Here is a 13950-nt window from a genome sequence, read left to right as displayed (position 1 = left end):
ATCAAACAACGAATTCAGTTAGAAATACTATATTTAGAGGACTTGTGCCTTCTAGGATTTGCCATATGACTCCTGCGGACTTGTGATATGCATTTTCCCCCCCAAAGCTACAATAAAAAAAAAAAATTTGCAGTAGTCTGCGCTATTTCCAGACAATCCACAATGGCATATTTGTATTAAAATTAAAGGACTGATCTAGCCCCAGCAGGACCAGGATCATCACCATCTATTCTGCTATATCGCAACAAAAAGTTTAAGCAAAAAAGAATAATTCCACGTATCTCCCTCGTACGCTTCCTTCACTAACAGGACCATTTTAGTCAGTCCGCGATCCAACTTTTACCCCTGTGTCAAGTGGGATACAACCATGTACTTTTCCAACCTAACTCTGAATGCCTGTCCCAACAGGCAATCTTTCAATCTTCAAGAAGTTAGAAAACTGACATCACCATCATTTAAGAGAGAAGGGGGAGGAAGAAAAAACCAAGAAAAAACCCCACCCCAAACCCACAAAACCCCTACCCCCAGCTCTAAATCCCCCCGTTACACCGAGTCCCTTCTGCTTTGTTCATCCTGGCAGAGGCCCCAGGCGTTTTCAAGGGTGTGCTGGGTTTACTTTCCTAAACTCGCCCCAAGGTCAGACCCTGCACGAATGCACCTACATGAATCACTCCTTCCGCCCGCTTTCCCGCTCTGGATTATCAGTGTGCTTGATTACAGTAATTAGCATCAGGCTTTCAGTTCAGCATATTCTACCATTACTGTCTCCTGAACCAGCACAAGCATTTATTCTTCTCTTTCAGTTATTAAATAACGCCTCAGTGAGAGAATAACTTCAGCAGCAGAGATACTGGTGACATCCTTCCGTGTTCTTATCTGCAGTTCACATTCACTGTTAGGTACCACCACAGCGGCAAGTGTGGCCACCCAGAGCCCTCACTCCAGACCTGGCAAGCAGCAACCCTTGGAAGAATGATGAGAACAAAAAAGCGACAGGCAAAACTATTTCCTTCCACTTAAAAAAAAAAATAAGTCATCCCACTTGAACCATTACGTTATAACAAACATCAACAGCTAGCACCTCTTCGTCCTTCTCCACAGGCAATAAAATCACCTATGGTCAGCGGAAATCAGCCGGGGTCCCAGTTTTAGGATTCATCAACACAGAGCAGGTACTTCAGACCATTTGGGAGCTCTGAACAGAAACTTGTATTTAATAAACAATCTTCTATTTAATAAACACTTCTATTTAATAAACAATCAAACACATAAAAGTTACACAGAAAGCCAGGGGAAAAAAAGTAACTTATGGAAAGCAAAGATAAAAAAGGCCCCGTTCCCTTTGCTGACATTCCCGGTTCTTGCCTTCTCGGCCAACACACGCGGAGTTCCTGGAGGGACTGAACCCGGAGCCCCCGGCAGCGCCCAGTCACAGCCCTTCGTGCTCCGCATCCCCAGCCCGGAGCGCACAAGAACAAGCCTTGCAGCCCCCCAGAACTGTCACCCCGAGTGGGTACTCTCTGCATTCAAGTGGGATCACAGCACTGCCCTCGGGCATTTGCGGGCTGCCCCGACCGAGTCAAGAAGTCCACTTTTACTGGAATTCCTCCCTCAGCGAAATTCCTTCTCCAGTATCCTACCCCTTAACAGGACACGCATTTGCTCAAATACAAAAGCTACTTACGTTTGAAAGTCAACCTTAACTCAAAACAATACCTGGATAATGGATTGCAGACCAATTATTTCTCACCCTTCTTGTGTTACAGTTCCAGCCCAACACTAGAAAAATGCATTTTTGCTGCTCTGCTAGAAACTGGTGGGTAAACTGGTGTTGAAGCCCGCAGATAAAAGGCAAAACTGTGTTAAAAACTTTTTTTAAAAAATACTGGAATCAGTCCATTTGTCAATTACCTGTTTAGCCAAGTAATTTGTCTATGATTCTAAAAGGAGCAAGTGCTTGGATTAACACCGGCAGGGTTGGGTAGATGACAACATTGACTGCTCAAGGAGCTGGACAAGCGAGTTTTTAAACGCATTCAGCTCCTCTAGTTACGCTAATGACTGATTACCTTTTAAGCCCAGGCAAGGGGTAGATCAAGTGTGATCCCACACAGAACCGCAGCACTCACTGATGTGGTTACAAGCACGACACTGAGAGCAGCTGAGTAAGTTACTCCATTTCTGTTCCTCAACGGTGGTTGTCGATACCTTGAGTAAGTGCCGCAGTAAAAAACCCCTTTCCCACGAAGGGCAAACACAGAATCCAGTTGTTAACCTGCTCAACCAAGGGAAAGCAGCTGTCAGCTACCAGAAACTTAATTAAATCTTAAAACCACTTTCTATCAAGTCATTAAGGCCAACTCTAAGCAGATGTTTCGGGTCATTCCCCTACCACTATAAATATCACTAAGGAGAAGGAACCATCAATTATGTGATGTCCTACACCCGGCGTTAGCTTACTGTAACTGTGGGTATGAAACGAGCTGGGTTTCTTCCCCGGAGCACAGCCTTGGGCTGCAGTTCCCTTCCCAGCACTGTGCTGGCACTGCACCAGCATCGCCCCGCGCATGTCTCCAAACCAGCCCAGCAACGTCCAGCCCTGCTCATCTTGGTCCCCCAGAAAATGCAAGAAAAAACAGAGGTGGAAAAAAAAGGGCGGCTAGCACACCTGATTTTTCACATGACCACATGAAAGATGCCCTAAGCACACCCTTCTGGACTTGCGTTTCTCCTTCCTTATCTTTAATAAGATAATTAATTAACTGAAGAACCGAACGCTCCCACGCGAGCCCCGGCCCCTCCAGGGCAGTGCTCAGCATCGGCTGTTCCCAGTCACTTGGGCAATCGGATCTTTACCAGTTGTCAGTTGAGGCTGACCAAACCGCAGAGGGAAGTGACCTGCTTTCAAGAAAAACAGATCATTCCTTGATTTCATGGGCACATTTGAAACAGCTGCAAGGGATGGGCTCAACGCCATCAGCTGCACCCGCACAACCACAGCGACCTGGCGGGGGGGCTACAGGCTAGAGCAAGTCCTGGTGAGCCAGTCAAGTCCCATCCCAAAGCAGGACTCTGTGACTGTTGTTCTCCTTGCTGCCAAATCCATGGTTTTTTAAGTTTTTCCCTCGACGATACTGTCACAAGCCACTTTTGGGGACCACCTTCAGCCTTCTTTCCTGCCCCACACCAGGCAGCTCGCCGGGTGCCCAGCGCACCGCGGCGCCTGCCGCCCCGCGCAGCCCGCTCCGGCAGCTCCGGGCACGCCGACCCCGAGCTACTTCCCCTCTAGCAGGGACACCTCGGCTTCAGGTCCCACAAGCGCAACATTAAGGAACTCTGCCTTCACTTAACCCGGAGCAACGGCACTCAGGCAGGCTTTGGAGAGGAGGCTGCACCTTCCCGGGATGCCCCGGCAGACAGCGAAGCATCGCTCGCTGCGGCTGCTGGGGCAGCAACGCGCCTCTGCGCTGGTACAGCTGGTGAAGGGCTCTGCAGAGGAATTGTCTCCTGTAGTATCTTAGCAAAGAGTAGAGAAAACCTACCTATTAATGACGGAGTAATTTTTTTTTGACCCCTACACAGATGAATTTGTGTTTTACGAGTAGGCAGCCAGCCTTTGGCACCCAGAACTGCATGTGGGTGGCTCTTGGATGCCTCAAGTCCCAAACTGCAACCTGTGAATTCCCAACGTAACCGGTCCAGGCAGCATGCTTGCAGAGCTGTACGGCCAAACACCTTGTGGCACGCCGGTCCCGCTCGAGCACAGAAGCGGGGTGCAGCAAACCCCCATCCCTCGGGCAGCCTGTCACACCCGGAGCACGTCAGCATCCCCGGCCCGCAGCTGGATACAGGAGCCCCAGAGTCTGGTCCCGCCTCCCAGCGGAATTTCTGCTTTTCAAAATATGCTTGTAATTTAATGGCATTTTAATATAAGACAAATAAAATCAAATTTAAAAAGCACTTTGAAGGAAGCAGAAGTCAGCCAAGAGCCTCAACAATTAGGCTACAGCAAGAGGCTCCCTCCCTCCTGCAGCGACCCACCCCCCTTTCAAGCTGGAGAGAACAGATTTACTGGTTAGACAGTTAAACTAACTAGACAATTACAGAATAAAAGCGCAGATGGCACCACCCCAGCCGTGCTCAGCTCTCTGCAGAGCAGCAGGGTCGCGCAGACCCACCACCAAGCCGAGTCCCGGCTCCGTGGGGAGCCTCCGGCAGCCCCTTCCCGCACCCCCGCGGCCAGAGGCTGCAGCAGAAGCTAACTCTTCCCCAATTTGAACATTTTCAGGTAATATTTGCAAAACCAGTGAGGTCTCTTCTTCTGTTAAGAGGCTAGAGCCCAAGCAGTGCACGCTACACCCGAATTTACACCCCAGCGAGTTGTTTATCACGTGCCGGGAGCGGCCGTTAGCGTACAGCACATGGGAGCATCGCCTGAGCAGAATTAAGGAAGGATCCGATTTAAAAGGCCGCCACACTCAGCAACCTGAAATAACACCCTGCAACTGCGACTTGGGCTACAGCTCGTTGTGACCCAAGCAAGACTGGCCTGATGAGAATGATCCTCATACCTCCCAGGTTCGCTGAATCAAACAAGGAATTTGGCAAGCCACCTGTCTAGGCAAAGGCAGACTTTGTTTTTTCTTGTTTAATGTTAAACCAAACTTTTTTCACAGTAACAGGAACTCCCTCCGCTAAATTACAACGTTCATTTTCACAACAGGAACATTTTTACAGTCACCGAGCAGCGATTTTGTGTTTTGTTGTGACACATCCCACGTTACCGGGGGAGGAAGAGGACCTCCCCGTGCCCACAAGGCGCAGGCTGAGCCCCGAAAGCCGAGTGCCTCCCCCCGCGGCGCGGGCACCCCGGCTGGGCGCGGACGCCCGCCCGACCCCGGCGGCATGGCCAGCCCCGCCGGCTGCGGCTCCCCGCACCGCCCCAGCCCTTCCCGGTCCAGCTCGTCCCTCCTCTCCATCCATCCCCTCCTGCTACTCCTCCAAAAGAGCCCTCGCTGGAGCGCTTGGTAAGGGACAGTCCAAAGCGAAAACAGAGGCATAAAGCTGTGTAATAGGCGCTTTTGAACTCAAATACAAACCGCGTCTCTTTAAAACATGCTCCCTTCCATAATTACTTCTTTAAAAGTCAACTTTTAAAAAAGCTTTAAAAACATGCTTTCCCTTTTCCGTCACAGCTTCGGCAGATGAATGAAAAGACGGCAAGCAGCTCGTACGCGTTCCGACTATATTTTCAAGTGATATAGCTCCTTTCAGAGCCTTTCTATACCCTCAGCGTTTGTTCAAGTGCCCCAGCAGCCGCTGCCCCGGGGAGCTCGGCAGCACCACGCAGCCTCAACGCGCCGGGGGACGGCAGGGCGGCCGCGGGGGTCCAGCCCGGCGGCGATGGAAACACCAGTGCCCGTGGGAACGTGCCCAGCTCGGGCACAGCACCTCATCCGTCACGCAGCCCATCGCTCCACCTCGCCACGCTCCTTCCTGCACGGGGGTGGTTTGCTTTCACATCTATCTAGACACAAAGCCTATTTCAAGCTAGCCGCGGTGTCTTAGCAAAGAAGTTTCCAGAATACATCTTTGTGAGGTTAAATACAAGTGTGAGAGCACTTACACAGTAATTACTACCAGCCCACAGAGACCCCATAACACAGCAGCCTGCGCGGAGAAACTTCTTGCTGACTTCACTCATGCCTTCCTAAAAAACCCCAACAGCCTGTGAACTCGGTCCAGGGCACGAATCCAAGCCCTCTGTAGCGCTGAGCACGAAAAACTTTGAAAGCGGATCTTTATGAATTAACATTTGAAGAAAAAAAAAAGAAAAAGGAAAAAAAAAGAAAAAGAAAAAAAGAAAAAAAAAGAAAAAGGAAAAAAGAAAAAGGAAAAAAGGAGGGAGAACGCTGCCTGCTGTGCATTAACACAGGGAAAAGCGTCTGAAACAGCACTGCACTCAGAGGGGAGCCCTTCTTTCCCTGTTTTGGGGTGTATATATAATAACATATACTTTAAACCACGCCAAACGCTGCTGCCCGCCAGCCCACACGTGCCAGCGCCCGGTCCCCGGCCCCATCCCCGCGGGAGCGGCCCCACTCCCCCCCCACGGCTCACCCGGGAGATGGTCAGCGGAGCGCTGAAGTCTTTACCGCCCACCAGGCGAAAACCCCACGGCGAAGGGCCACGCAGGACCACCGAGTGGGACATCGCGGGGGAGGGAGACACCCGATCCCTGCCCGCGGGCGACTGCGGCTCCAGCTCCCACTCGCGACCGCCGGCCGAGACACTTCGCGCGCCTCCTCAACGGTGGGACGGGTCGGTCCCGCCTCCACGGCACGCCCCGCCACGCGGGGGCGTGCCGTGGAGGCGGGACCGACCCGTCCCACCCGTCGGGGGGCGGGGGGAGGTTTAGCACGGATTTTCCACTCAACATTTTCACCGGTGGCTTTCGGCGCGACTGCTGGCAGCAGTGTATGCGTTTGGTGCGGTCAAAGCCTCCGCTGGCAGCACCTTCGTCCTCCGGAGCTGAAGGAACATGATGTCATAGGTCGATAAACGTGTAGTCACGACCGCCTTATTCATCACGAGAGGCAGGTTGAAGGAGCAAAGAGAAAATTTCAAGAATTTGGGAGTCCTTCATGGTTATCACTTAGCCAAAAGAGAAACCCCCAAGAAAATAATCGGCCTGGGTTTGACGCAGCGCGGGAATCGCTCGGCCGGCGCGCCCCAGCACCGCTACGCCATTCCCTGGGGCAGCCACCGCAGAGCATCCCGGCTTCCCGGTGGTACAGCCGAACAGGAGACCGCCGGAGCGCCCGGAAGATGCCCACGCCGCAGAGGCTGCCCCGTGGGATGGCCCATAGGCAGGCAGCGGCGGCGGGGAGGTGGGGTGGGTGCTCAGCAACTGAGAAAAACTCCAAACTGAGAGCGAAGCTCAAAATGCCGGGACTTGGGGAAAGCTTCCTTTCTTCCTGGAAAGGGCTGGGCTGGAATATCCCACTTCAAAAAGGGATTAAACAAAGGGTTCATTGTTTGAAAAGTCCAGTTTCATCAAGTACTTTCTTGTTGCTTGGTTTCTGAGACTTTGATTTACGTCCTATTTGCTGTGAAGTCTTTCCGCGCTTGCTCGTGACGCGGGGAGGTCTGTGGGACCGTCTCACCGCCGTGCCTGTGTGATCCGGGAGGCTTTGGTCCGGGACAGGGGTGCGAGCTGAGACTTTGAAACATACCCCCGAGCCACGCTGCAGCCTTGGGGTTTCCCGATGTGCATACAGTGAGCGTGCCGCGTTACCGACCCGAAACGCGATGAACAGCGTTTGCGTCGAGAGCAAGGTGCCCGCGGAGGAGCGGCTCAGCTGCAGCTGGTACCGGCGGAGCTCTCCCCCATGCCCCGTGTTCCACGCGAGCGTGCGCCTCCGTGGAGACAGGCTACAAAAGCTGACTTTTGTCCGTGCGGCGGGTGATGAATCGTACCTCCTCGTTCCTGTACGGTATCACCGAGCTTGCAGAAGTCTGCGAGTAGGCTGGCCTGAGGTTTCCTTGCTTGTGTTAGAAAATCCACTCGGCTGAACACCGGAATTTGTCCTGCTGGAGGACTAATTTATGTCCCACCTTCCCTGCTCTCGCCGGTCGGTGACGAGGAGCAGTTTCCCAAAGGACTGGGTTAAAGACGTGCACAAGTGCCGTGTGTCGGCACCGGCATCTCCTTCCCCTTGGGAGGGAAAAGAAAAAAATCCTTTCTGTAAAAGAAACTGAGTTTGCTGGAAAGTAGTAACAATAAAAACAGAGAAAAGGAGAAGAGCAGAGGAAAAGAAATGGAGACTGCAGTTCCGTGGAGTCAAACATTTTCCACTGGCATTCATCAGGGCTTCGTTACCGGGGTGGTTTCTAAATTGCACGCAGGCTGCGAGCGGCAGGCCCTGCTGCGCGGCAGACTGTCGGGGCTTTCAAAGGGAATCGCTGGCATAGGAAATAGCTGATCAGAACACAGAAATCCCCACTATTAAAGCATTCATTTCGAAAGCTGGTGGGAAAGCTGCTGCCTCTGAGGCGCCTTCTCTTCAGGGCCTTTTGAACACTCAACCTGGGTTACCCCTCATGTAACTTCAGGCGTGTCGAAAACTTAACGCAAGTAAAATACAATTAGAATTAGCCAAATTGGTATAAACTTGTGGGCGTGCTTATTCCAAATGAGACTTTATTTCAAAATACATTAAACTGAGCTGATGCAGAGGCAGTTTTACTCTGAATAAACTTATCTGCGGTTGAATTGCTCCTGATGGAAAGTGTCCACATGTAAAGCCGCTCTCAGATTTCAGAACCGCATCAGGAATTAATCTGGCACCCCCCTATCAGCGATAGATGTTTTTTCTCAGGATTCGGGGAATAAGAACATTAGCTAAAGAAGTCCACATTTCACAGGTGGCTCGTTTTCCTTCAGTTGCTCACGCACCTTTTTGCATGCGCTTTCCCTGAGCAAAGCCAATGCAATTTTGCAGCCTGCAGAAGACCCAGTTGTACTTTCACTTCAGTCATCCAAAGTGGGTTCATAAATTTCTTTTTTTTTTTCTTTGAAAACTTGAGAATTTTAAAATTTTATTTTAAATACTTTTCAAAAACTAATCAGACTTCTACTTCTGGAACAGAAAGCAACAGAACCAACAGAAGACGGTAGGAACCTTGCTGTGGGAGCAAGCCTTAACACCCAGCTAAAATACAGTATCTCCAGCATGCTCCTTCTTCTGCTGAGTGCTGAAACCCTATAGCGAGCTCTAACAAAGACCACACATCATTCAAAAGAGAGGTCAAACATGTTCATGAATTCAATCTCATCACTCCATTCACTTTATCATCCCCCCCCTATTTTCTTCAGTGTTTGTTTCCAGTATTTTTCCACCCCAAAGCCTTATCACCTCTTTGTTTCTTTTCTGAATATTCCATTCTGGCTCTCCTTTGCCACTGGTGACACTCTCGGTTTCCTTCCTTTGTTATCACAGACCGACGGGGTAAACTACGGATATCCAGCTTTGTGTCCCATTTTGAATGAGCGTTCAGGTTTTCCATTCGCCACCCTCCCAACCTCTAGCAGAAGGTCCCGTGCTTATCTGGGAGGCCCGATAATGGCCCCTCAATGCTGTTTTTGAACATCTGCCTGCACGAGAGTGGTTTCAAGCATCGTTACAGCTTGATAGTTCTTCTCCAGGTCAGGAGATTTTCATGCTTTACAGATTGCCCTCTTCTGGACTGTGGCTGTTCCAGGAGGCTGAAGTTAGCCCTGAGTCCTCCATAGCAGCAGGCTGGGTCTAACGGAAGTAGAAATGAGATCTTCTGATGTTTTCACATCAGTTTAAGGGTGATAAGCTGATGTATGGGTTGTTATGAAGATTTTCTTCAGAGTTTTCTTTCTTACTAGGATAGAAGTTAGTCTTTCATAAATCGCTTGATAGACACAATTTGGTTACCGGTCAGTGATAAATTGCAATTGCCGTCCTCTTTGCACTGCCCCCAGGCCCTTCACAAAAGATTTTGGTTTTAGACTGTGAAAAAAATACCTGATAGACCTTGTAAGTTCAATAAATGACTGTATTTGTCAGAGAGACCTGCAAAAGGCTTGCTAAGCTGCTTTGTTTTTCAGAGTTTAAAGTAGAATTCAGCCACTCTATAGATGGATGTTTTTTGGATGTGGGGGCCTAAAAACCTCTATCCGTACAACTGCGATTGCTAGAGCAGGGGCATCTCTCTTGGTCGCGTACAGCTCAGCTTGACAAGATGCTCAGCGTGGCATCATGCACTTTTTGCTTTATGCCTGGCAGGCACAGCTTGGGTTTTGAAGTGGCTTCTTGACATCCATGTGGCACTTATGGCTGCCCTAAAGCAGCAAGCACCCGAATGTTTGTGGAGTCCCCAGCGTGACTGCTGCCCCTCTATTATCTGGGCGTGACATCACCTACGTCTCCATTTCTAGCTGGAGTATGTCTCACCGCGCAATTAGCTATTCAGTGAGAATATGTGACCTGTAACTGGGAATGTGCTGGGAATTACAGTTTGCACTCATCCATCAGTCATGCCTAATTTACCTTCTAGAAATGGCACATTTGGAAAAGCTAATCCAGTACGCTGATGGAATGGCATCTGGAGAAGATGAAGTTAGCAGTCAGGCATTTTTTGGCCCAAGACATAGATTAAAAGGGCATCTGAAGTGTGGGAAGTTGGTCATTTGGTACTAGTACAAACGATTAAACTGCAAGGAGTTTTAATAAGGGTTCATTTGGCAGGTTCCTACTTCATACAGAAAGTTAGTGAGAAAAGTATTAGCTGAGCTTCCGTTGCATTCACACGCCTTCGGATGAAGACAGGTCTGTAATATATTACAGAGACACCTCTCCTCATACTCCTGCGTGACGCAGGGATGACCTTTATCGACGGTCGGTTCTCAGTGGAGTCTGCGGGATGCCCGTTCCCCTGGTCCTTTTCCTGCCACCCGAATCCTTGGACGTCCCCCCGAGCCAGACCCCGAGCCAGAGCTGGGCACGGTGCAGCTACAAGCAAGAGGGGACCCGGCGCAAGGCAGCCAAGTGGCAGAGGGGGCTGGTGACTAACCAGCCCAAAGACGTCCTTCCTTTACACACTAGAAAGTGCAACTCCCCATATTGCTCACTGAAGTAGCAAACTCCTATATGATGAGAAGCTCGTTTTGAAGTAACATTCATCCTGTTCACGAAAACTTCTTGCAGCTTATTTACCTAGAGGTTCCAGATGGATGACTTCCTGAAAGAGCTTTAACTGCACTGTCGTGTAATGTAGCAAACGTAAAATCCTAAACTCCGGTCAATTTTATCAACTGAGAATTTAAATACTTCCATCGTTAAGGTAAGGAAAATATTTTTATAGCCCCTTTGTTTCAACTCACTGTGGCTACCCAAGGCACAAGATCTTTCTCTTTCAGTGTAGCTGCTGCCGGTAATATTTTAAGCTATGTTTCATAGGATGCACTTTTTAATCCGTAAAAGTATCCATATTTCATTTTTAAATGAAGATGGGTATCTAGCACCATTTCCCAGCTGCAGAGTGGAACAATCAATAACGTCCCTTTAGACCATTTGTGAACAGTTTAATACAGACACTTGACATTTAAAAATAGCTTTAAGCACCAAACTAGATGTTAGTTCGTGGGTTGGCCACTCCTGCTAGAGCAGCTTTCGGATTCAGTGGCTCATGGTTTGTGTTTGACACTCATTCGTTGTGAATGTTCAGCTGTATGTTCTAAGGCTGGTTGTTCCTTAGTATTTGTGATGGGAAACGGTCCCTGAAAGTGATGCTGATCACATGAATTCAAAATTCTTGTGGGAGTAAAGACCCCAAGCAGCGTTTCATGGCATTTGTGCTATTTGCCCTCCCAGTAGTCAGAGTTTCTCAGAGTATAACCTCTTTTCCTTTCTTACATTAATCAGTAGTCCTTGACAGTTTCATCTTAATTTCCATTTCCATTTGCCTAAATGAGTCCTTGCTCGTGCCTTCCTAACCCAACGGGATTCACATACAACAGATTCTTGAGGGTTTCAGTTTATTTCTTTGCTCAATAGTTAAAAAAATCCAAAATACCCAAAAAACCTACACCCTGTGAAAACAGTTAATTTTGAAACTCATTATTTGGATTAAGTCCAGGCAAATCTCAACCCTATGGCAGACTTAACTGCAGGTTTCCAAAGGATTACTTAATTTATAGGCTTTGCAGGATCTCTCAGATCTGAGTTATTATTCTGGCTTTTGAAAGTTCCTTGGCGGGTGCCCAAGCGTTGGGAGCTGTCGTTCTGAATCCTGTTTAATTCATTTGTTTGTCTAAATAATTTCTAAAAAGTTTGTCTCATGAGTCTAAGCATCCCACAGAGAAAAATCCAGCTGTGATAGAAATCATTGGGATAACGAAAGAAATCTCGTTGGTCCAGTAGAATTTCTTTTCGATAATCACCTTCAGGAGGAGCAGCAGGCTGGTCCCGAGGCTGTGTAGCTTCGTAGGATTCTTATGGAGAAAACTGAACGCAAGAAGCTGTACTGCGCATGGTCACTTCTGTCTTTGGTTCCCTTAGACACCGTGCAGCAGACGCCGCTTCACTGTAAGGACCGAGGTAAATCCTTTGTAAGATGTGTTCAGAGGGCAAAAAGCAGCTGGGCCTGACCCAAAATGCAATTTATTCTTCTGTTCTGGCAAATATTAACGAGACAATTTTTACGCGTTATTCTAATCCTTGCTCATCAGACTACTCGTCATCTACCAGAACTTCATACAGCTGGGGTTTTGCAACCCGCTGAACAGCAAGGAAAATTGCTACCTCAAAGCCGTTGCAGACTAAACACAAGATAAGAGCCAGCGGATGGATTTCCCAAGGGGAACGCCGGGAAGCAATGACACAGCGCGGTCGGCTCGTGTCGGAGCACAGCAGCAGCCTGGTCTTGATGAAGGGCAGCTTCGTGGAAGGCTGTGGAGAAGGACAAGGCAGCTCGTCGGGGTTCAAGGAAAGCTCACAAGATGGTCCATCGTACTGTTTACAAACAAAACACGGCCTTTTTTATATTCGCTGTTCCGATCATTTTTCCTGAGAAACGAAGAGCCATTTTTCCTGGCTCTGTGCTCACCCCATTCTCAGTCCCACTTTCCATCTCAGGCGGCAGAGCAGACAGATGAGCCAGTGCCTGTTAGCTCGGGTCTAGCCTTGCTCCCGGCCTCTAATCCCCAGACTGAGATTAACCCTGCTGCCCCGGGGCCGTCCCGCTGCCCTGCCACCGCCGGCGGCAACGCTCCGTTCCTTTTCATCTCACCCGTGAGGCTGCAAGCTCGGAATACATTGACCAGGGGAGGTGGTCCGTTGGCTTTGGGGGTGCATGACCCCCTCCCGACGGCTTCAGCTGCTGCCCTGGTGCTGACGGCGAGGGCAGGGTTACCCCCGGCTCTTCCTCTACATGAGCTGTAACCTCTTTGCCCGCATGGCAATGTGACCGACAAGCAACAGTTGAGAAAATAAGAAGAAATATTGGCATAATATTGCAAGCAGAAGATGAGATTACAAGTGATCTGTGTTTTCTGTAAGGTTAATTGTTCCCATTAAGGGATTAAACTGATTGATTTCCCGTCAGAAACGGTGCCTGGAAGAACGAAGTCAAAACCTCTGGTATAACATGAGTCACTTCACCGAGCAGCTAAACACTGAGCTTTCTTTCTTGTGAAATCATGACAGATGTCAGCTGTTGGTATATTCTGCAAACAAATTTGGTGCGCTTTCAGGATCATCATTCCATACGGTAGGAACCAAGCGATCGTACCCGTTCAGCAGAGGAGGTCCCCAGCCTTTCTTTGGGATTTCAGCATTTATCAGCCTACCTCTTGACTCGGTTGATAGCGATGCTTCCTTTTTTGGGGGTTGTACAGCTCCAGGATGCAGACAACTGGAGAAAATTAAGCTGAATGTTCCCAATTTATGCAGGTCAAGGAAAGTTTGCCTTTTATCGTTCAGAGATAAGTACAGCAAACTAACTGTTTTTGAAAGGCTGAGTTCCACAGATGCCGGTATTAAGCCTCAGTAATCGTAGAGGTTTCTGTAGGTGGGTTTCACAGAAGCTTTCCCATTCATTTCCGAATATCCCACAGCCTTAAACTGGTAGGGACAGAGGGACAGTACGCTAAAAAATAGCGGGATAAGCCTTGTGATATCTTACCCCTCCGCATTCTGCCAGAATTCATTTAGCCCAACTCATCAGCTGCTCTCCCGCCCGGTGCTAAGGCATTCACGCTGTGTGAAGGGCATCCGATACGCTGCCCGGCGAGAATCCGGAGCGAGCCGTCCTCCCCCAGTGTAAAAGGCTGCACTCTGTGAAGCGTGAACTGCATGGCCAGGGCAAAGCAACGCTGATAAAATTGCTTTGGGCGTGAGAACAGGGTGTAAAGCACAC

At 49.3% G+C, this 13950-nt stretch overlaps 1 protein-coding gene across 1 annotated transcript in view; it reads right to left on the bottom strand.

Annotated features, from left to right (window-relative positions):
• PDLIM4 (PDZ and LIM domain 4) overlaps nt 1-6404 on the bottom strand; it is a 48324-nt gene extending 41920 nt beyond the window's left edge. The window contains exons 1-2 of the mRNA XM_082006252.1: nt 6393-6404; nt 6121-6332 (exon numbers count right to left, since the gene is read on the bottom strand). Of these exons, the coding sequence (XP_081862378.1) occupies nt 6121-6213 (93 nt within the window). The 5' untranslated portion in view covers nt 6214-6332; nt 6393-6404. The remainder of the gene's footprint in view (nt 1-6120; nt 6333-6392) is intronic.
• Between the last annotated feature and the right edge of the window lie 7546 nt (nt 6405-13950).

Source organism: Phaethon aethereus, assembly GCF_964289735.1.
Source record: "Phaethon aethereus genome assembly, chromosome: 14".
NCBI lineage: Eukaryota > Metazoa > Chordata > Aves > Phaethontiformes > Phaethontidae > Phaethon > Phaethon aethereus.
The sequence above is the reverse complement of the archived record's forward strand: the minus strand, read 5'-3'. Positions and strand labels throughout refer to the sequence as shown.